Source organism: Anomalospiza imberbis, chromosome 2, assembly GCF_031753505.1.
Source record: "Anomalospiza imberbis isolate Cuckoo-Finch-1a 21T00152 chromosome 2, ASM3175350v1, whole genome shotgun sequence".
NCBI classification, from domain to species: Eukaryota; Metazoa; Chordata; class Aves; order Passeriformes; family Viduidae; genus Anomalospiza; species Anomalospiza imberbis.
The window spans coordinates 9,106,994-9,130,839 of record NC_089682.1 but is presented as its reverse complement, the minus strand read 5'-3'; the positions used below and the strand labels follow the sequence as shown (position 1 = coordinate 9,130,839).

At 40.8% G+C, this 23,846-nt stretch overlaps 1 protein-coding gene and 1 long non-coding RNA gene across 2 annotated transcripts in view; one reads left to right on the top strand and one right to left on the bottom strand.

The window, feature by feature from the left end:
• The window catches only part of LANCL3 (LanC like family member 3), a 36,722-nt gene extending 14,838 nt beyond the window's left edge, over window positions 1-21,884 (top strand). Inside the window, exons 2-6 of the mRNA XM_068179781.1 lie at window positions 12,200-12,323; window positions 13,081-13,278; window positions 14,228-14,435; window positions 15,496-17,709; window positions 17,771-21,884. Of these exons, the coding sequence (XP_068035882.1) occupies window positions 12,200-12,323; window positions 13,081-13,278; window positions 14,228-14,435; window positions 15,496-15,655 (690 nt within the window). The 3' untranslated portion in view covers window positions 15,656-17,709; window positions 17,771-21,884. The remainder of the gene's footprint in view (window positions 1-12,199; window positions 12,324-13,080; window positions 13,279-14,227; window positions 14,436-15,495; window positions 17,710-17,770) is intronic.
• A 498-nt stretch (window positions 21,885-22,382) lies between these two features.
• Window positions 22,383-23,839, bottom strand: LOC137468258 (uncharacterized). The gene is made up of 2 exons (XR_010995829.1): window positions 22,760-23,839; window positions 22,383-22,594 (listed from the first exon to the last, which is right to left on the bottom strand). It is a non-coding gene; the product is annotated as an uncharacterized lncRNA (long non-coding RNA).
• Window positions 23,840-23,846: the final 7 nt, after the last annotated feature.

Genomic DNA, 23,846 nt, shown 5'->3' with positions numbered 1-23,846 from the left:
TAAGTTCTGGGAGTTGATTCTATGACTTGGCCTTGCGACATCTGGCAGTGTTGTGACCCATCCCTTAAGGCAAGAGTAACCCAGGTTCTTGTTAATAGAACAAGATCCCTTGGGGCAGATTAGAATGAAACAATGTTGAATGATTGGTGTTTGTAAATATATATACATAGGGTTTATTTTGGAACAGTTTGGTTGCAAAGGAGAGCAGGTATGTGGCCATAAAATAATAATTTTGGTTACTATTATCTTTAGTAATATAGCAATATAAAAGCATAAAAATAACGCTCAAGTAAATGAACGAGGGAAAAGAAAAAAAAAGCATAAGAGTGGAAAGATATCCCACCAATGGATCCTGCAGTGAGACTTGATGCAATTTTGATGTCCATTGGTCAAAGTGATTGTCACAGTCTTGATGCATTGGGGGTGGGGGAAGCCCCCAAAACACAAAGTTCAATGGGTTAATATACGCTTAGGCTTGGTGAGAATGCCCAGGTACCTTCCCTGGGGGAACTTCCAGTCCTTTGGGGGAAAGCCTCAGAAATGAGTCTGGGGGTGTTTTGGGGGTCTTTGGTGATTTGTGAGCCCTTCTTGCCTCTCACGTCAACCCAGCTGAGCCAGTTATGCCCCATGAGAAGGGATGAGCACCCTCAGGACCTTTCCCTGGGGTAGCAGGGGGAATTTTACAACTGAGGGAGGACAACTGGCATGATAAAAGCGCCATCCCACCTTGCAGGATCTGCCTCTTACCTGGCTCAAAGCCTGGCTCATAGCCCTGGTGCTGGGTGCACCCTCAGTCTTATGGGGACCAGAAGCTTCACCACCACACACCACCCAAAAACTCACTCCCTGCCCCTCAGGGGGTGCAAAGCACAAATGGGAAGTTGTTTGAATCATTAACATTTTAGTCTCTCACAGTCAGGAATCAATGTTCTTACATTGTAATATTGGTTGAATTGAAAGGTGATAAATTATTTATTTATACAACATGGGCTCTGAAGAATTAAAATTTAATTCAGTTGGAGCAGTGGAGCACTTCCAGCAGCCAAGCCAAAGATCTTTCTAAAAATTCTCAATTATGGAAAAGTTCAGTTGGTTTGTTAAAATTGCACAGTGTGACTGGACTCAGCTAAATTTTGCAGAAATAATTTCCCTAGCTTACTTGAGTCTTCAGGAAGCAGAGAGATATTTTGCCTTTAAATTTGCAACTTCTCATAAACCATCATTTTCTTTGTACATTGCAAGATAAATTAAATATTTTTGTTCTTTAACACATTATCTTCTTTGACACATTATTTCCTGTCCAGAAAACAGATGTTAGCTTCACTTAGAAGAATTTCTTAATTACCCTTAAAGTACTTGTTTCTGCTTGACTTCTTGTTTTGTTTATTTCTATAATGGGAGAAGAGACCCAGAGAATTATCAGAAGAAAGAACAAAGCAATCAGTGCTAAAGTAGCTGTTAAATAATCATTTCAGTGTTACTCTCGTGCATCCTAACACTTTCTGTTTGCTTTCCACAGTGCTGCAATACACGGAGCAGAGATAGCAGACCTGCTCACAGCACTGAGAGAATTGTCACACGTAGTTTAGGTCCTTCTCCTCCCTGAGTGTCAGACTGGCAGCAGGTCAGGGACTCCTGGGGTGCTGAGCTGTTACAACTCCACCTGTATTATACAGCCCTATTGGGGCATTCCGTGCATCCCTAGGCAGCATGTTAGCATGGCAGCCCAAGCTTTTATTTATTTTAAATGTGGAAAAAAATCCAAGTGCATTGAAGGATTTTAGTTAAGAGCCTCTGATGCTGGCAGCAACTGTGTTCTCTTTCTGAGCCTTAATTTGAAGCAAATGAAGGAATGAGTAGTAGTTAATTTTTGCAAGTTTTAACAGTAACAAGCTGTACAGTCTTTTATGGATAGTTTTCCAAATTCTACTTTCTGCAGCCTCTCCTCCTCCATCAGGTTTTTTTTTTGGTTCCAACACTTCTGCCACGAGGCTTTGAGGAGATGTATCTGTTTTCTTATTTAGTTTGGTAAGCCTGTGAATGACGCACGTTCACTTGTACAGGAGGAGGAGGTCTGAACACTCACTAAAGAAGCCTGCAGGCACTGCAAGTAGACTGGGAATTCTTGCATGAGGAAGATGAAAAGACTGGATGATAGTGACAGATATGGAATGCAGTATTTTTAATGTAAAGGGGAAAATAATATAAGGTTGCCTAATAACGCATAGAATGAAGTCTCTGGTTTCTGAGTTTCAAATGTACCTGGCATATTTTCTGAGTTGCAGCTGTGTCAACAATGCTGAACAAAACTCCAGGGAAGCCAAAAAACGAAGAACAAACCTGCAACACCCAGCAACACACTTTGTATGTAAAATTAAGTGGATGTACAACTGCTTACATTGTAATATTTGATTAGTTGAAAAGTGGTAAAATGTTTTTGACAGGTGTAGTCCAGGCCAAATCCTATCGTCCTGACAGAAAAATATTCTCCATGGAAAACTGTAAATGTCTGACAGTCTCAGCTGCATCTGTGAACCATGACCTAGGATATTAGTTTGAAAGGCAATTGATTTCCTGTTAAACTGACTATCAAGCAAGATGAGAGATAATTTGATCCAATACAATTTGCTGGTGTGTATATAAACTGCAATCCTTTATTTTATTTTTTCAAACTTCTTAATTTTATTAATTTTATTTTAATTCTTCAAACAATGTATTTGTGGTAGCAAAGATCTATATATAGCATGAGTAGAGCTTGAGCTCTGCCTCCACAGAAAATACATTATTTGGAATTCTGGCTTCAGGGAAGTGGTGCCTCATACCTCAACTGAAATTTTTAGTCTCTTTCATTTAGATGCAGAAGACATGTTGCCTGGCTCATCACAGGAGACAGTCTTCTTGAGAATATTTGTTGACAGTTCTTTGAAAGTCTGAGGGAGAACTACTGGTTATCAATGCAGCTTTTTTCAATAGGCAAGAAGTATGCACAGCCTTGGAAAAAAAATGATTTAAAAAGCCCAAATCTTTTTTATTGCCTTTAAGTCATGCACTCCTCATTGGTTTAGAGCAATGAATAGCAGTGCATGTGTTAGTCAGTTCCCTCCAAACTGACTGAAATGAGAGTAGGATCAATATTTGAGGAGTTGGACATTTGCTCAACTGTATCTCTTGTCTCTACTCAGCTTCTGCAAGTGAGGTCAGCATTTTACTCTGTCAAGTAATTCATGTTCCTGAAGTCTCAGTATTTAAGGGCTAACTTGGACAGAATTATCAATCCCAACAAACCATGAGCCAGCCCTTTGGTGCTACTAGCAGGACAAAGAAACCCTAATAAACTGGTAAAATTTTCAGCATTTCTTACATGATGCTTGCCAGGAGTAACAGTCTCCACAGTTAAGACCCATTCAGGTCAATGAGGACTTTGATATTAAAAGCCATAAGAATGATCTAATAGTTGAAGTGACTTTGACAGATTGAAAAAATAAAGTGCTGCTTGAGGCTGAGAAGGCTCTTTTCCATTACTGTGAGTGATTAAGTTATGGTGTTACTTAAGATGAATTGAATGATGAGCTTCCTTAGAGATATTCTCAAGGAAGTAGCAATCAATCTTTCTCTATCCTCATCCTGTACTTTTAATTTGTTGTATTACATAGTTGCTTTCTCTATTACATAGTTGCTTTTAAGTGTAATCTCCTAGTTTTATTTGGGGTTTTTTTGGGATCTCAAATTTCACATGATAAAGTTAAAGAATGAGGAGACAGAAGTGTCTGGTTCTTTCTGGAATCCTTCAAGTAATCTTCAAATATGGCTCATCAACTTTCTTTGGTTTCTAGATACAGTTGTCGTTTTCATTTGTAGAACTCTAAGCCTAGGTCAGTTTCTTTTTGACTAATGTTAGCCTTTACTGACTGACTCCAAATCGAGTTCTGCCCATCTCCTGCTGACCTGCAGATGTGTACAAACAATAATAAATTCCCTTTCCCAAGAAGCAGCCTGCCTGAGTTCCTAGTAGCAAATGATGGTGCCCAAATGAACTGGACTTGTATAATTTTTAAATTCAGACTGAAGCCACAGGTTAATGCAATGTTTGTTGGGGGGGGTCTCTCATTCCTTCAAAGATTTTGTCTCTTGCAAGGACTGTTTCATGAATCCTGTTTCCTGCTGCTCTGGAGCTGGAAGAATGGATAATACTTCTCATGGCTCTGCATAGATTGCATTCATGAACCAGTCCAAGCACCAGGACAGCTCTTCTACCACAGGAAATATCTGTGGAACAGATGAAGGCATGGAATCACTTCCAGAGAACCAGCAGACCCGCTGTTAAGGGGAAGTAAGCTGATCCAGTATACACAGCAGAGCAGATGTTCCTTGCTTGGTAGTGTTATAAATGGGATGGGATCCTGGGGCAGCACAGCTACAGCACACTGTTACCCCAACAAGAGTGCAAGGTGCCCAGCTTGGAAGGTGTTTGTCATCATCATGCAGCGCTGTCAGGGACACCTGTCTGGAGTGCAGAAGGATAAATCTCCCATCAGGAATTGACAACTCTGCTGTGTTTTTGCCAGGAGCCAATTACAGAACTCAGGCACTGATTTACTTTCTGGCTGAGACTAAACAGAGTCAAAAGATTCCCCACTGATGAAGTTTATACATGAATAATCTTCTTCCTACCTGTGAGGGGAGAATGGGAAGGAAAGCAGTATCTATGCAGCAGTAATCTGCCTATTTGCAGCTCCCATAAACTGCTCCTGTGTCTGGTGAAGGAGTGGTTGATACCCAGGAGCTCTGAACAAGGATCTGGATTGCAGAAAGGTGATCTCTGGTACATCCATTTTTGCCAGTTCCCAGGGTCTGTGGCCCCATAATTGCTCAGCCATGCATTATGTGGCTGGTCAGTAATACATGCCTGTTGAAAAGCGTTGGGGTAGAATTCTGTAATGTAAGAAAAAACCTCTCCAAGCAGTGCTGGGATTGTTTCGCACTTAATTTGCAAATCTTTTTAATGTTTTTAAACACGCTTTTCAATTCATGCTCTTGAATTTGGGTGCAGTTCTAGGGAGAGATGCTTGAAATTAAATTGTTGGCTCTCTGTGCTCTGTGGTAACTCTAACCCTCAACTAGGCAGCAGAGAACATGCAGCTGGGGTGCAGACAGCTGCTGTTCTAAAGCCTCAGCACAGGAGTGCATCCCGGGATACCTCACTTCTCCTGTGATTGGACTTGTCCTCCTGAGAAATGCCCTGCTGGCTTTGCTGCTGACCAGGACCTCAGCTCTCAGTGAGCAGACTGATGCCTCCTCAGTCATGGTGATTGTCTGAACTGCTCTGATCTGGGATCTGTTCTGTGGCAGGTGATTGTCTGAACTGCTCTGATCTGGGATCTGTTCTGTGGCAGGTGATTGTCTGAACTGCTCTGATCTGGGATCTGTTCCGTGGCATCCTCCCTGCTTCATTTCTCCAGCAGCAGAGAGCAGGGGGGTGATGCTTCCCTACTTTCTTCAAGTAATTATAGTGATGGAGAACTGTTTTTTTCCTTCCCAAGACCTGGGAAAGCCACTATGTAACAACTGGATAGGTGTATCGAGCCACACCCTGGTGCAGCAGAGTAAGAGGTGTTGGGAGCCTGAGTGTAACTAAGAAAAACTCATGTTTCCCTCTCTCTTCATTGACCAGGGTAGGAGGAGCTTGAAGAAAAGTGCAGCAGCAACAAAAGATACTCAGATCTTGTGCTTCCGCCCCCTCCACACACACTCTCTCCCTTCCCCTTGTCTCTGCTGGGCATTGTGATTTGTCCTCAGATGAGAACATCTAGGGAGAATTGTCCTAAGAAAAGAATACCATACAGGAGGAACTGTGTAATTCCTTGCATAACCACAGAATCCCAGAAACAATTAGGTTGGAAAAGACCTCTGGGGTCATCAGATCCAACCTGTGGCTGAACACCAATGTGTCAGTCAGACCATGGTACTGCATCCAGTCTTTCCTTAAACACATCCAGGGACAGTGACTCCCTGGGCACTCCGTTCCGATCTCTAAGCTTCCTTTCTGTGAAGAACTTCTTCCTAATGTCCAAGCTAAACCTCCCCTGGCACAGCTTCAGACTCTGTCCTCTTGTCCTGTCTCTGGTTACCTGGGAGAAGAGGCCAATGCCCACCTGGCTACACCCTCCTGCCAGGGAGCTGAATGCATTCCAGGCGTGGGAGAAGCTGTGATTATTGCCACTGACCTTGGTACACATCAGCCTGCAAAAGGGTGTAAAATGCTGCTGGAGGTTGGGCCAGCTGGGCACTCCTCCAATTTCTGCCTGGTGTTCTTCCCTTAGAGCAAATCAAAATGCCCATCAGTGACAATCACAAGGGAGAGAAGTGTGTGTGGACAGTGCACACGAAGACCCTGAATGTTGTCACCCACCACAAAGGGCCAGTTGTTTTTCTTTGAAACTCTCATTTTTTAAGTGGAGGCATAAGGAATTGAGATGCTCATTGCATTTGACCAACTGTGCAGCAGCACCAGCTGCTCTGAGCCAGCCACCTGTCTACAAAGACAGTTGTGCTCCATCCTTTTCTGCAACACTTCATGTTCCCCTTCTGAAGGACTGGTTTAACAGCAGAATTTGATGGATTTAGTGCTACACAGTCCTGGCAGGCAGGACCTGTAGAAGTTTTGTACTCTTAATGTAACAGAACTTCTGTATAGTCTTATTTACCAGTAATCTGATTCGTCAGGAATAAAGGCAGCCTTCAGTTTCTGATTGGAGTCATGATTAGTGACTCACAAAACAGGACAGGACTGGCTTTTCTGGTCCATGGTGCTGAGGCAAAGAGCAAGCCACAAAACCACCCAAATTCACATGTTAAGCCATGCCAATGGGATCTATAGAGAAGTCTGACTTACTCAGGACTACACTCAAGTACCATTTTCCAGTGAACTGGCAGAACCATAGCAGTAGTTGTTCTGAGTCTGACCACACTGTCACTGCCAGTTGTGTTACTGTGAGAAATCTGGGGAAGTACACTCTCAAGACAATACATGGTGCTGTTACAGCATCAAACAGACTGCATTAGGAACAATACTTCTGAAACGAATCTAATTTCTTGACCCAAGTTTTCAAGAGATTTAAAACCATATTTTTTTTTATCTTTAAAAGAAGGGTGTACTTGGCAGTGCTCATGAGGGAAGCAGACTCATGAGCGTCTGTGTACTTGGAGCTGGGTTTCTCACTGTGCCAAAGGAGAGGTACATCAATCAAACTGGAATAACACTAAGCGGGGGCAGACCCTGTTATTGTGTCTGCTGCTCTTCCATGGCTTCAGGTGTTATCATCATCTGAAAGGGAAAAGCCTGGCTGTGACATTGCATGGAAAGGTTCCTGAACAATGCCAGTCCCTGTCTCTGGCAGGAAAAGATCAAGCTTAAGGAATGAACTGAAATACCATGTGTTGCAGTAAGTATCATGAAATTACCAGTGTCTGCTGTCTTGCCGAACACAAATATGTGTATCATTTTTTGCAGCATTTTGAGTTATTATAACTAATTCACAAGCTCCCTCTGCTGGGCTACCAGCACAGGAGAGCAATGGCAAAGCTCCTGTTATGTTATTTGCAGACTGACTCATTTTCTTCAGCTTATTTTCACACTGTGTACAGCATCAGAAGACGTGTACGATCAAATTCATGTAAGTGGCTTATTAGAAGTGTAACAGAGAGAGATTTGATGTGTTAGATGCATAATAAAATGTTTTTTATGTGCATAGAAGGTTTTTCCACAATAATGTAACTGTAGCTGTTACCTCCTGAAAGTGCTCATACATCTATCGAAAGATCATGATACTTGGTTTCCGTAATGCCTTCTGTCACAGGAAAGAACTCTAAGGCAATAAATTCAGACCTGTTAAAAGAATTAAAAGCTTACAGTCATCAAATACACTCCATACAGTATGCAGTTTGATGTAGCAGTGGTTTTCAAAATGAGCCAAGGGGTTTGTACAAGCATTGAGAGGAATGAAAAAGTGCTGAAAATGTTACTCTAATCAGAAGAGCTCATCCTGCTGCTTTCTGCCTAATCCTCAAGGTCAAGATTTCTGTTTACAGTTTTCAAAACACATACGTGGGGCTTAGCACTGTCATAACAAATAATTGCAAAATCTCTTTTAGTAGATTAAAAGGAGTTGTGAAATTATTGACTTGCAACTAAACAATCTCAGGGTGAGAGATGGCTAACAAAAACCAGAATGATGCTCTGTGATTGCTGCAGACATAGCATTTCCTGGCTGCCTTTTAACAGGGATTTACTGAAAAAAAAGACCTGCCTTAAATAATTCACAAAATTGTGGAGTGCCTTTACGGGAAAAGGCATATTGTCTGCAGTGACATCAGAGAAAAATGGAGAGACTTTATGAACAATCACAATGGCTTTTTTACTGCAAGTCAGGCTCCTAGACACAGACAGTGGTACAAACAAAAATTGTTAAAGTGCTGCCTATGTGTTGTGCTTAAAGTAACAGGTATATGGGGATGCAGCTGTCACCAGTGTGAGTGGAGCAATTATTTGGCAGCACTCAGCATCACTGGACAATGATGTAAAATAGAAAATTGAAAATAAAGAACTCCAGCCACCAGTTGATACAGAAATTGCAGGGAGAATGTGGAATGCATGTATTCCAAGCTTCAGTCTAGTGAGAAGACTAAAATAAACATTTCTAACATCAACTGAGACAAAATCACCTCTTTTGACTAAAGGGGGCAGGCCACCTCCATTTAACCTGGAAAAGGAACATGTATGATGTGTGTGTCTGATAAATAGCTGAAAGATTAAGAGGGGCTTTTTACATGGGCATGTAGTGACAGGACAACAGGGAGTGGCTTTAGACTGCAAGAAGGCAACTTACATCTAAATATTAAGAAGAAATTCCTTGCTGAGAGGGTGGTGAGACACTGGAACAGGTTCTTGTGGAGAAGTTGTTCAAAGCCAAGGTGGACAAGGCTTTGAGCAACCTGGTCTCGTAGAAAGTGTCCCTGTCCATGGTGGGGGACTTGGAACTAAATGGTCCTTAAAGTGCCTTCCAACCCAAACTATTCTGTAATTCTGTGGTAGAACAGGTTGTGATGTCTTCAAGAATACAAAAAGGAATTAGGTGAAATTTTAAAGCATAAGCAATGTATCTCTTAGTGTCATTAGTCTTCCATTCAAATACTGACATGATAAAGAATGATTTTACCTATGCTCATATTAAGTGACATTCAAGAATTTTCTCAAAATATGTATCTTATCTCAAGTATGAATTTTTTTTTCTAGGTAGCATATTCTCATATTGGCTTTATTCTGCATCAAAGCATCTGATGGCTCTAGAGGTCATCTAGAGCCATAGGATATCAATATACAATTTTTCCCTTCAAAGCCTTGATGATGATCAGTCTGTTTCTTTTCTGTCCCTAATTAAACATTACTTCAGTAATTCCCAGGGGCAAGGAAGCATTGTGACTACACTGAAATGAAAATGAAGTTTGTAGGACCACAGTTGCACTGCCTGTGGTTATGAAGAGACAAACCACAGATTTTTTTTTTTTTTTTTTTTTTTTTTTTTTGGTAAGGTGACAGAAGTCTAAGGAAATTTTAACACAAAACTGGTTGAAATAAAATATGTCAAACCAATGGAGATCTTAAATGTGATTGCTGATTATTCAGCCTTTGGCAGGCCACTAATAGTGATGGTAGGTGGGAGTTTCTGTCCCAGTCAACCATTTCCCAGAATAAGGAGCAAATGCAAATCCTTCATGCTTAAGTGTTTTGGGAAACAGGCAGCAACCCAACAATGACTGTGAATTGAGTGGCTTGGTAAGAGGTATTTGTAGTGAACATAAAGACTTATTTATTTAGCTGTTAGTTAGGACACATCTACCTGGTATAAACCCACAGATCAGTGCAAGAGGCCAGAAATAAGGCTGTTTTCAAGATACACAGGTCATCTTCTTTCCCATTTTCTTTGGTCATGTGGAAGTGGATCGGGTGGGTTCCATTCGTTCATGCTTTTAAATAGCATTTTTCATCTGTCTTTGCATATGGGCTGCTTTTGAATTCTGAAAAAGAGAATGCATTAGCTTATTTCATTATGCCAGCAAAAAGGGTATACTATGTAAAGACTTAGGTATTCATAATGCTCAAGTGTTTTGACTTTTGACACTTACTTTATATTAAAAAACAGTGAATGGTGCATTCTTATCTAGCTGATACTTCTTTATGCAGCACTGTGAAAGGCTGGATTTGGATAGAAGTTTATATCCACTTAAAATACACAATCAGCATTCTAAAACAGTCATTAGTTCAATTTAAAAATTAAATGTGCTGAAAATAAAAATAAGCTTAGCAAAACATGATTTGTATTGAAAGCTAGTTGTTAATATTAAGTGAAGGAATCACTACATACAGAAAATGAACTGATTAAGATTTTTCTAACCCACATGTCTTTGCCTTTCAGAATTACAATTAGTAGAACTTATCCTTCACATTTATTTTTAAGGGATGATCTTACTAATACTTTTACAAGGTATGGAATTCGGAGGAGTAGGTCCCAAATTTCAAGACAGAAAAATGAGAGCTCTGGAGAGAATTCAGTGTTTATCACCGTATCTTTGCTCTCCTCATTTGCTTAAGATTCAAACCATCTCTTTAAATTCTATGAAGCTCAAACAATTAATTTAAAAATGACTGGAAATTAGTGAAGTCTCCAGATGCTAATAGCTTATTTAATTCTGCTGCAGTGACATTAAAGAACACTAATCAAGGTGAGAACTAGGTTGTTCTCCAGGTTGTACAAATACCAGAGTCATTTGGAGCAGCTGTAATGAAATCCCCTGTTATCATGGAGCAAGGGGAGACACACAAACAAGATCTTTCAGCCATTATTTTTCAGTCAAGTTTTAAGTGACATTAATTATCTGTAGCATCTTTTGTGGTCCAAATGAGAAAATAAAGTTTATAACAGATGTTGTCTCTATATTAAACCTATCAGTATTTTTTAAACTTGAAGTAATTGTAAATCCTATGATAATACAAATTATAGCAAACCCAAATGTGTTCAGAAACATTTCAAAGACGTTATTCCAATATTCTAGTTAATTTTAGGATTGCCGTTTATCTTGTCAAGACTATTTGCACAGCCTTTTCCTTTTTTTTTTTTTTTTCTGTGTCATTTTCCCTTTTTGCTTTCTCAGTTCTCTTTTCACTAGTTGAAACATTTTACTTCAAAATACTGCTGCCATGTGGACTTTCCCCTAAAGCTAAAACAGTACTTTGGTTAAATTATTTAATTGGCCTAGGTATTGGTCAGTAATGTCCAGGTGTGGCTGACACGGGACCCTGCTGGTGTTTGCAGTGAATTGCATGTAATTAGAGTTGTAATTAAACCCTGTAAAGCTGATCTCTCACTGAATGCTTTAGATCATTAACATGGAAGAGTTCATGTCTGGTGAAATGTTAACAAATGGTGATTTGTCAGTCTTATTTCTGACACCTCTAAGAGTAAGGCATTAGTCGTTTTTAGGGACTGCATTAACCTTTTTGTGGTGCTAAAGTCCCACAAGCATAGCTAGCCTATCTTCATAGAAGCCTGTCTTGAACTTCGTTTTTCTTAGCATTTTCTTGTATTAAGAAAGTCCAAATCTTTTATTAAGAGGTTTCTGAACTCTCATATATAGTAGTGATTTAGTAACAATTAAGTAACTCTTCCTTGCTTCCTTTTTTTTTAAATTTTGTCTGTAGAAAAATCTGTCTAGGTCGGTGTGTCCCATAACGCCTGTAACATTTACTTCTTTCATCTTTTCCATTGTCTTCTCCTAATGCTTCTTGCCCCAGTCTGCAGACTGCTGTTCTGCAGCTTGCCTGCTGCTTGTTGTCAGCTTCCATCAGACTGAAGGATTTCTGGGAAGGAAAGACTCTTACATGGCCTCTTTTCACCTCATCTGTGCAGCTAAAGATTTGACATTCACTTCCTGAGACAGGATGAAACTCTGGTTTTGAGAAACATTATGTAAATCAACTGTGTTATGTAAGGAACTCCTAATAATGATGTACATTACAGCATATTTATAAGATTAAAGGCAGTACTGCATCCTGTGCACTGGCAAAAAAAGCAGACTCCTGAAAAATGTCTTAAAAATGAAATAATTGTAATAGACTTGATGTTTGTTTGATGTTTCTGTTTAGGTGCTGACTGCAGCACAAATTAAATCAATTTGCCTGGCCATACTAGAATCAGGAAAACAGTATGCAGTGAAGAAGAGGAAACCAGTCCCACTGATGTATTCCTACTATGGAACAGAGTATCTAGGTGAGTAAAACACACCAACACCTCTGAGAGTGTGCTGTGTGGAGATGCTGAGCTAGTAGGCACTTCAGGAATAAAATACATAAAATCTACAGTGTGGGAACCAGTAGGGACCATCCATCCCTCCTCTTCCTCATCACGGGCAGCTGGGATGGAGCTCACCTGAAGCAGTGGTGAAAGGCCACTGAGCAGGGCCCTTGTGGGGTTTTCAAGGCACAGAATCACTGCAGAAACTGTGAGATTGGTTTGCAGTTCCCTGGCAGGGGAGCAGAGAGAGCAGTCACTGAGTCACTGAGACCCTGGCGGGTACAGACAGTTCTTGCACTGAAATTTAGGAGTTAGCTCACTGATACTGTCAGTCAGTAAATGGAAATACCCATTTATGGCCCAGTTTCAATTTGCATTCAACAAATGCAAATATATGGCCCAGATTCAGCAGTGTGTTAAGAGTAACACCTTGAAACAGAATTCACTTCAGGTTCGGTTTAACTTCATACAGTGAGTTTCAGTCATATCAGAGTGAGAGCAGAAGGAATTCATACATATTTTTTGCAAAGCTAGAGGAACTAGAAATGACAGAAGTAGTAAAATATGGTGTTATGCACCTAGAAATCTTTTATTCCAAGCACTATTCCAGTATGCATGAAGAAGATGAAGGAGCCATGCCCTTGACAAGGAAATCTGTCCCAAGGGAAAGTTGCAATGAGTGCAGACAGGACCTAAACCCACCCTCTAATTCCATTTTTTCTGTTCTTTCCAGGTGCAGCACATGGGCTTTCCTCAATCCTGCAGATGTTACTCTCCTATTATGAGTACCTGCAGCCAGCAGATCAGGAGCTGGTGTGGCAGAGTGTGGATTTCCTGATGGACCAGGAGCAGAACAGCAACTGGCCCCCTGAGCTGGGGGAGACCATCGAGCGGGAGAACGAGCTGGTGCACTGGTGCCATGGAGCTCCAGGTTCTCTTCCCATTGATGCTATGCACAGCCAGATGCTGATCACATTGCTTTTCCACATTAGGTGATTCCATGTAGAAGATAATCTCAGGTTAAATTCGACCAAAGTGAAAAAAACCCAAAGGACATAATGAAGTTACACTTTGAGATAGGGAAATTCATTAATTGCTATTGTTCTTCCCAGAAAAACCTGTATCCCATCACTGTTCTTGGGTAATAACACAGATGTAGCTTACAAGAACACTTCAGCTACTCCAGTGTTTGTTAAATTCAGACCACAAGTCAGCTAAACATTTCCTTAGGCACTTGAGTTGGTTATGTGTCATGTGCATTCCCATAAGGTTACCATGAACTGAAATGTGCAGTGCTCTTGTGAAGATTATGATTAATTTATTTAAATCCCCTCTAAAAATAAGCCAAATAGCTTTTTTTAGCAGAAGTTAGTATGCATAACTGTGTATAACTAGAATAAAGCAGTGTAGGCCTCATTGGGAAAAAACAAAGTGAGTTTCTTTTTCTCATTTGGTAAAAGTTTGTATCTGTTGGCAGCGTAAGAAATTATCTTGTCTATCCTTGTGTTTCTGTCAGTGTAAGCAGGTGAGGTTAATGGGGATTTGGAGCCAATAGAAGACAGTGCTAAGGGTTTAGTGTTTAAAGGCAAAAACTGCTCTTTTAAAATTATGAAAGTCTGCGAATGTTGGAATAAACCCTGAAATTCAATAATGCCTTGAAAAGATTGAAAGTGGCATTGTCACAGGGCTGGATAATTACATTTACTGTGTGTTTTTAGCATAGCAGTTACTCCCCCCTCATGGAGTATTTAGAGGCTACACTGACATGTGTAGAGCCCGAGCCTGCAGGTTTTTAGTGTATTAATCTTTATTTTATTATGTGTTCTTTGAAACCCTCGGTGTGCTCATTACAAAAGACAATCTCCCTGGTCTTCTCCTAGGCATTGCATATCTGTTTGCCAAAGCTTACCTGGTTTCCAAGAAGCCTCAATATCTGGACACTTGTATCCGCTGTGGAGAGCTCACCTGGCAGAAAGGCCTTCTGAAGAAGGGCCCTGGAATATGCCACGGGGTGGCTGGTAGTGCTTATGTGTTCCTGCTGCTTTATAGGCTCACTGGGAACTCCAAATACATATACAGGGCACAAAGGTGAGCGTTCCTGTCTTCTGGATTTAGGTAATACCGCAAAGTTTCAGGAACATTTACAAAGCAAAGTCTGTGATCGCCACCCGTGGATGTAACACGAGTGTTTAAGCTTCAGGATCAATTCTGGCTGTGAGTTCTGGGGTGGGTGCACTCTGTGGGAGCTCTGCAGTCTTGTTCCAGGCTGCCTGGGCTCTCCCAGGCTCCCTCCCTGCCTAGGAGCCCGTGTTCCTTCAGAGGGAACTGGGCTGGATGTGGAGAGGACACGTGCATCCAGGTCTCATCCTGATGTGATGGCAGAACTCAAGACAAGCTGTGTACCCAAGTCCAGGAGTAGAGTAAAATGTTATTTTTTACGATTTTTTTCAAAGCATTTAACACTATTCCATATTACTAGAAGTGGACAGTAAGTATAGGATGTGGTGTGCAGTTATTTTACTTTTTTTTTTAATTTATCATTCCCGCCCTTAGCTTAGCTAGTGGGGTTAATTCTATTTTATCTGGGTGCAAGCACATGTGGTCCAGTGAAAATTCTGTCACAGTGCTGCAATTATCTTTAACTATGTATCTCTAATTTACTGTACCTGTTTAAAAACATACTAACAATACGTTAGTAACATACTAACAAAAACATAATAAGAATTGTTATTGTTTTCCTTACAGCACAGAATAACAAGGGGAAGTGGTATAGTAATTAAGATGACTGATTTTCAGCCCTTTGCTTATTTTTTTAATTTGTGTAGCAATTTCAGCATTACAGCATTTGTTGCATTGATGTGAAACATTGCTTGTATCCTAAAAGTTATCAAAAAGTATTTTTTTAATGATACATCCTACAGAAAACAGAAAAAGTTTATAGCTCTTAAACAAGCATAATGCACACACAGATTGCAAAGGTTTGTCTCTTCTGGATCTAATGAGCCTCAGTTTCTTGTGGAATTTGCAGAAAAGGTTAAATACTGATCATTCTACTTTCTTTAATTACTGGGTTATTAAAATGGTGCTTCCATATAACTAGACAGAGAGGAACATAAAGTAATAACAAACTCTTTTTTTTCTCTCTTAGGTTTGCAGAGTTCTTATTTACAGAAGAATTTAAGTCTGGTTCCCGGGCACTAGAAAGTGTATATAGTCTGTATGAAGGTTTTTCAGGAACTGTGTGTTTCCTGACTGACTTGCTGCAACCCAACCAAGCCGAGTTTCCTCTCTTCAGCGTCTTTGTCTAAAGACTGATGCTCTCCAGGGCCACATCCTGGAGGTAGTGGGAGAGGGCACCTGCAGTTCCACTTACATTTCAAGACAGGCTATGTACAAAACGAGCCGGGGTACCACTAATGCTAGCCTTAATGTAGCTGGGAGTCAGATCAAAACCAACACACACTGGGGCTTGGGGGGTGGGGAAGTGTGTGGTCAAAATAAGTGGGTCAGTGGGGAAAAAAAATGGGGGAGCTGATTGAATCTGATGTCATAGATATTTATCGAATTATTCAAGTAAGAGAGAAAGGGGCATTATCAGACTTTTAATTTGGTGAAAAAAAGGCAAGCTAGAATTGCAGGGGCATGCAAAGAAGAAACAGTGATGCACCCAGTAGGTTTTAAAAAGAGTCCTGCAAAAACCATTTGTGGAGCAATGCACTAATTGGGGAGGGTGCTGTAGACATGTTACTGCACTGCACAAAGGCAAAATCTGGGATTTTTTTTTTACCTAAACCTCATCTGCTAGTTTTAGTGACATCTATTAGGAAAATCTGTATCTTTGAGCTCTTTGGTCCTCATATAATGGCAGTTCTGTAGATAGCTGTGTGTTCAGGCTGCAGTTTCACAGTTCATTTCAGCAAGTGGGGTCTCATGTGTGTAAATGAGCACTGAATTGGACCCTTCCTTCTAGAGCTCAGTCTGTGGCAAGGCGCTGGCCTCCTTTCTGATCTACTGTAACTGTGTTGTCAGTATTTTCTCAGTCACATGGAAGATGGGTGGAGCCATGGAGAAGACTTGGATGGAAAAGTTCTGTAGCAAAGATACAGCAGGCAGATGCTTTCTTCATGTACAGCATTGCTAGATAATTATTGTTCAGTGATACAAAAGCTTCCTTTAAAAATGAATTACTTACTGCAGCATTTCTGAACAGTATTCTAAGTTTTTTCAGATGATGGAAAACCTATTTTCCTTGATGAATTCTTTGCTACAAACCCTGCAAAGTGAATACAATCATGGGTGGCATAATGATCCTCAGAAATAACCTGATAACAAAACTCAAAATCACATTTTTTCCTAGTTAGCAAAATAATGTATATGCCCAAATGATTTTTATCTAGAAAATAATTTAGATACAAATAAATGGGTTGCTGAATATTAGTTGCACTAGCACGTAGAGTTGCAATTATATGCTGTTTTCTATGTATTATAGATATGATGACATGGTACTTGAAAGCTAAAGAAAACACTAACATAGATTTGTACTAAAAATAGAAAATGAATATCTGTATTTAAAATCTCTTTACTATTTATTTATTTTTATTTATACGGGAATAATACATGTAAAGACAAATCAGGAAGACCAATATGTCAAAAACTGAAGTTAAAGAGAAAAAGCTGCTGTACATGCACTGCCAAACAATGCAGTCCCTCTTCCTGCATTCTCGGCTGGAGGAGATTACAATTTATTTTTTTTTTTAATGCCTAATGGATTAAAGTTCCCATTTCATTTCAGTGGGCTTTGATCAGGCTATGAGTTGGAGCTGGGTCTTGCAATCCTTCCACATTTTAATATAATAATCCCTTCCTGCTCTTGCCACTGTTATTTTAATGAGATGGCTTACATTATTATGAGCTGCAGATAAGGATTTCTGTTACTCTGTCTTGCAGTGTGTGGCTCTAATTAATTACTTAATCATAGAAATAACTATATTTCACTGGTGAATAATGCAATGCAGTTCTGTATCAGTTTGTCAAGAATTTAGGTATCTTTTAGTGAATGGAAATGTTAAAACTCAATATACATTTGTTATGTGTTTATTAAAACACATAAGTGAAAAGGTTAGATGGTCTTTTAAGAAAGCCACTAATGTCACTTTCTTGGTTACTCTGAGCAGTGAGATGTGTGCACACAGAGGGATGAATTCCATAGGGAGGGTATACACATGAGGCTGAGTCAAAAAGTCAATGGATATGGGAATGTGCTCTGTCCAGCCCTGTGGAAATGCTCCTGTTGGACAGAGCAAAGCCAACTGTCAGTAGTGAACATCCCAAATCCATTAGGATTTTTATCTAATTGGTTCCTGTAATGCATTTGGCTCCTATATTTCATAACCGGAACCTTCTTAAAGAAAAGTTTAAGGAAGGTAAAACTTGGCCTATCCACTTCTTTTAAATGTGATTCTTCACAAATGCCAGGAAATAAACGTTGAGCTCAGTGTCAGTTTTCTAGTGGTTTTTCCTGTGTGTCTCTCTTTGTAGAATTTCTTCCAGTTCACATTCAGAGGAGACTGATCTTTTTGGTGTTGTGATCAACAGCACACTAAAAACAGATCTCCTGCCCCTACAACCATTCTCTGTATATGAAGCCACATGTTTTGGGAGAGACAAAACAGTAATTTGAGTAAGAGTTAGTCCATTCAACAATGAGAAAATGCACGGAACCACCCAGTTTTTGAAATCTAGGTTCCAAACATTTCTGCAGGTTATGTGAGTTCAGCACTGACTCTGGCAAGGGCAGCACACAAATATCCAGTCTCGTGGGATACACGTGGTAAAAATTTTGGCACATATTTGTTCATCTCTTTCATCAGACATGGCAGTTTGAGCTCACTCTCAGAGATTTGTGGCTTTTCTTACCTGACCTGGCTGGGTTAAGGTGGCTTCTAGATGTGCTGCATTCACAGCTTCTGAACATAGTGCAAATATACCCCAGGGCTCTTTGGAAAATGCAACTCATTAGAGCAGGTTTTTTTCATCGTTCCACTCTTTATTGTCTTATCTGATTTTTTCTCTGTACTATATATGCTGTTACAAACGTGCTGTTGCAATCTTTATTTGTTGCTTTTAAGACATTGAGAGAACAGCAACCTGAGCTACCCTGAGTAGAGCTGTCAGCAGTTTGCAGTGTAACAAAAAGTAAGGTCCTCTGTGTACCCTTCTTCCTGCTTTGAGAAATCAACCTTGCAACCTTTGTTAGACATTCTCCATGGAATGCTGTCTCCTCCTGCTCCCGAATTGGGCCCTTATGGACTGGAAAATGTATTCCTGAACAGATTCTGCCCTGGTGCTCTGAGAAAAGACTGTGTTGTGGGAAACTGGAGAAGCCTCTTTCAGGGTGTAAAACACAGTAACTACATCATGTTTGCACATTAGTTTATTGGTTGTGTTTAGTTTCTAAAGTGTAGGCAATAGGAATTTAAGCGATATAATAGTATTTCTGATTGTGCTGTTAAAGCAAAGAGGATGCATTATGTGGGTACTGGTGCTTATTTGTGATGTACCTGTGTTTGTGTGGTGCTACTTGTGAGTAAAGCTGTAGATTACACATCAGTTTAAGGAGCTGTATACTGTTCATGACTTTTAGCCTGCCATCCATAGATTACTGTCAGGGAATAATTTTGAGGGAAGCTAGATCTGTAGTGTCCACATTTATTGATTTCAGGATTCATAGAACCAGATGCTGTAGGTTTTATCAGCAGTACAGTTCTAAAAAATATATCTTTATTTTTAATTGCTACTCACAATTTCTTATCATAATAACATGTTTATTATGTGCCACTGTTTTCAGTATCTGTTTTGATTGCATCATTGTTGCCTTCAATTTCCCTGCCTTTGTTTCCCAACATTTGAATAACTTGAGGAGGCTGAAGAAGCAGCCCAGGTCTTTTGTTCCTGAAAATAAGATTGATTGATTTTGCTTAAGCAGGGTGTTCTGCTAACTTGCATTACATTATTTTATGCTCCCAGATGGTCTCTTCTCTATGGCTGTGCCATTTCCCACCTGCTAAGGAAAAATTATTATCCTTTATAATGACTGTCACTGGTGGTTTACTTCATTAAATAAAACAGAGACTTTCTAGGGAGCATGGTCACTTCTCCATGCTTCAGTGTTTCAGTTCTGTTAGGACAATCAAAACCAAGTGAAATGGCTAAACATTTCAAAATACACCTTTAAATAGTTCTGGGAAATATACATAAGGGAATGCAAGTAAAGGGATCACCTTTATTGCTACTCTGTCAAATTCATCAATGCCACTTTGATGTTCTAATACTGATTATATATGGACATGGAAAGAATATGACAAGAATACTGATTGTTTTTTTTTAATACTGTGGAAAAAAACCATAAGTGTCTGCTGTATTCAGAAACATGGAGGGGCAATATGTGCAAATGGAAACTTTGATAAGCAATCAAGTTTTTGTACTCATATAGTTTTCTGCGTATACAGTTCCAGCATTTGCCAACATATTGCATGTTTATGCCAACAGTGACCTATTTTAGTATATGCATGCATTTTGAGAATATATCCTTGTTCTTTGGATCTCTGAGGTCTGCCAAGTAAATCTCAGGTGCAGTAATCTTCTACAGACCTTGAATATTCACTGGCATGAGTGCATATTCTAATCTGTAGGAAGATTGGTATATCAGGACTAAAATTGCCCAATTGATTTTCAAAGAGTAATCTTGCTCTGAATAACTAACAATTGCTGGCTGGCAGCACAGCCTGGACTGCTCTGAGAAGACATTTCAGTTTATAAAAATATGTCTAAGACTAAGTAGTAGCAGCAGAAAGCTAAATTGAAAAGAAATAAGAAATGACCAAAAATCCCACTATGAGGGGAACAATGTACTTCAAAGCCATAAGCCAAGAATGCTCAGGGCCCATAAAATAACACAGCAATTTAGGGATGTGAATAGGACTTTCCAAAGGAATAGCACAGTGTTTCATGGCACAGGCAGTGGTACAGTAAGCACTATGCAGGTTTCAGCTGCCTTGAACAGCACTCCATTGCCATTATAGCAAAATCATCAAATGTTAAAAAACATTTGCCTGTGAGGGAGTTGCCTGTTGCTGAACTTACTGCCTACTCCTATCTTTTAATTGTACAGAAGGGATGTGCACTGTCCATGTTGGGCAGTTTAAAAAAATACATTCAAGAAGCCAGTAGCACCAACTTTTCAATCTGCCTTTGAATTATTAAACTTGACTAATTTGTACTGTCACCGTTGGTCCTACACCTCATATATTGGAAATTCTACATCACGGTCTCAAAAAATTTATAAATACAAGTTTATAAATAGCAATCTGCTTGAAAATACATAAGGCCATATTTCTTTTTAATGCTTAGAAGGGAGTCCCTTGATTTTGTTCATGGCATGACTCAATGAAAAGATGGAGGCATTTAGGTCAAGTACAGCAATACCAACTAGAGTGGCAGAAAATTAATTAAAAACTTATTTTTCCCAGTGGTATAATGATATTTGAATACAAGAGATTTTATAGTGTACTGATATCCAGCAACAGCATTGTATCACTATTTAGAAGTTCTTAAGTCAATTATATCCTGTAGAGAATAGAAAACAGATTCTAATCCAACTTACATTTTTACATCATACAGAAGAGAAAGGCTGTCTGACCAGAAATTTAACTTCTTCTTCTGTCTTCATTACCATGACCACACAGGAGAGAAGGATATCCTTTAACAATGGTCTGGTTTTGCCACTGATTTGGCCTCCTGCACTCATTTTAAGAGCCTGATAGGCCACGTGCTGATGTCCATGGTGAACCTCTGCTTGATTCCAGGCATGTAAGGTAGCTCCTTCCACATGTGGGAAACAGGGGTAAAACTATGTCATTCCAGACCCCAGGCGTACAAACTTTCCTTTACACATGAGTCCCATGGAATTAGTAAGGCTTGTTCGCATAGTATGAGGAAAGCACAGGTGTTTGCATATGCAGGGCCCTGTTTGATAGCAGTTTATACACATTTTATCTCAATATCTCTGCAATATACGTGAATACCAATACAAATAAAAAGTACAGGGAACTTAAATGGCATTATTTAATGTCTAGTTTGTGTTGGTGACACTTGATTATTCAGTATATTCCAGTGTGTGATGTTCATTCCTTGAGTACGTGCCACACCCTAGATTGGTTTCTCAGTGTTACAGCCATTCACAGCCATGATGTGGTACAGGCTGTAGAATCAAGGCTGATTTGATTCTTTAGAGATGCACCTTATTGTTTGAAAGCAGGACCCCTGCTTTTCCAATATTTTAAACACTGTGATCTTTCAGAATGTGTTTATTGTATTAGTTTTGTATTGTAGATTATGATAGAAAATAGATTTTATAGCTTTTTAAAAGCAGTGATAATACTAAGCTTCATAGTGGCAGAACAAACTGTGTATATCCATAGTATGAATATTAAAGCCGTGATTATATTTTGCCTTAAATAAAAGTCCAACCTTGAACAGTATGATTTTGCATTGGCTTATTTATTTCTGTAGTTATCTTTCATAGTGCTGGCAACGCTTCCTTCCAGAATGGTCATGACTCAGTGCTCCAAAAGCTTTTCAGTGGTTATAAAAAGTAAAATAAATCATTTCAGAATGAGATAAATCATCCAGGCTGCACACAAGTGCTTAGGTAAAACACCTTATGGTAATTTCCCACAAGACAAGACAGGTTGCTTTTGGCCTGTAGATTAAAGTTTCCCACTCTAGGTATTTACTGTCAGTCTGCTTAAATCTCAGTTTCCATAGCCTCTTCCCTTTCCAGAAAGACCCTCCACTCCTAGTGAAAAACACAAGCATTAAATTCACCTTGGCCTGCCTACAACAAGGTTTCCATCTTTATCATCATGAGCTTAGTTCAACTTGAGCTGAGCAGTGGGACTCCAGATTTGCCAGTGCAGTAGTTAAAGAAATGGCCAAGTGTTTATTGGCACTTTTTGTGCAAATCTGGTGACACCCTAACTTGCACTAAAGAACAGTAGCAGATAAGCAGAGGTAGCCAGTAGTGTTACCCCATTAATAATATCTCAGACTTCTTATCTTGCCTTCCTCTTGTGCTCCTGTAGGTCCTAGGTCTGTACTGACCCCCACAGGGTGATCAGCAGTTACCTGGGAACAGGCAGGAAGAAACAAGATCTATGACCAGAGCCAGGTGAGCATGAACCAAGTACCTGCACCAAGAGGAGGAGAGAAGCGATGACTGGGGACTCCTGTGCAGGACAGAGGCACCATCTGCCAACCTGGCTTGGTACCTCAGCTTTGTTCCTTGCCAGGTGCTCAGGTTCAGGATTTCATGGAGGGATTTACAAAAGCTTGTCTTCTCCTCAGGCTGTCACCTTGTGCTGCTCATCCATGCTGGCATTGGTGATACTGCTGAGGTGACCGTACATATCTCCAGAAGGACTCCAGAATTTTGGTGGTGAGGGAGAAAGGATCTTGCTGGTGAGGGGGAAAGGCCCAGGGACAGCAGGCAAATGCTGCAGGTCAACAGCTGGTGTCACAGCACGGTTTATGGTTCTGTGGCCCAAGGAACCTTTGAAGGAAAAAGTCTGGCAAGCAAGAGGAGAGCCACCTGGCAAGGAGCTAAAAGGGCACCTCTGACACTGCCACACTGCCCTGATCAGGGAGTCTGAGCTGGGTGCATCAGGGGAGCTTCTGCACTCACAACTCCTTTTCTGCCTTTGGTTTTGTTGTGGGGTTTGTTTGTTTATTTATTAAATCATCTCTCAGCCTTTATTGTTGCACAGGGTAATTTTCTTCCTGGTACAGACTTCGCCCTTGCCTCTTCCGTTCGGATCTCTATTTTCTCACACTCTACAAGTCCCTGACAGGAGGGTGCAGCAGGTGGGGGTCGGTCTCTTCTCACAGGCAAACAGTGATAGGACAAGAGGACATGATCTTAAGCTGCACCAGGGGAAGTTTAGGTTGGACATTAGGTGGAATTTCTTCACAGAAAGGATGATTAGACATAGGAACGGGCTGCGCAGGGAAGTGGTGGAGTCACTGTCGCTGGAGATGTTTCAGGAAAGCCTGGACGTGGCACTCAGTGCCATGGCGTGGCTGTCTTTTCCAGCCTAAGCGACCCCGCGGCTGTGCGATCTCCGCCGCCTGACGAAGCGCCCTGAGGGGCGCCCGCTCGCCCCTTCCCACCAGCCCGCAGTTCAGTTCTGTGTCTGACGGCTGAGGAGACGATGAGGGAGAGCTCCCCGCGCACCGCCGGGGAACCTTCCTCCGCTTCCAGCCCAGCCAGGGTCCAGCCCCGGCCAGGATGCAGAGCCGGGCAGGATCCAAGCCCGGGCAGGATCGAGCCCGGGCCCGGCCCCAGCCCCAGGCTGCAGAGGCCGCGGGCCGGCGGCGAGCGCGGCGCTCCCTCTGGCGGGGACTGGGCCCTAGTGCGCGGCGGCGGCGGCGGCGGCGGCGGCG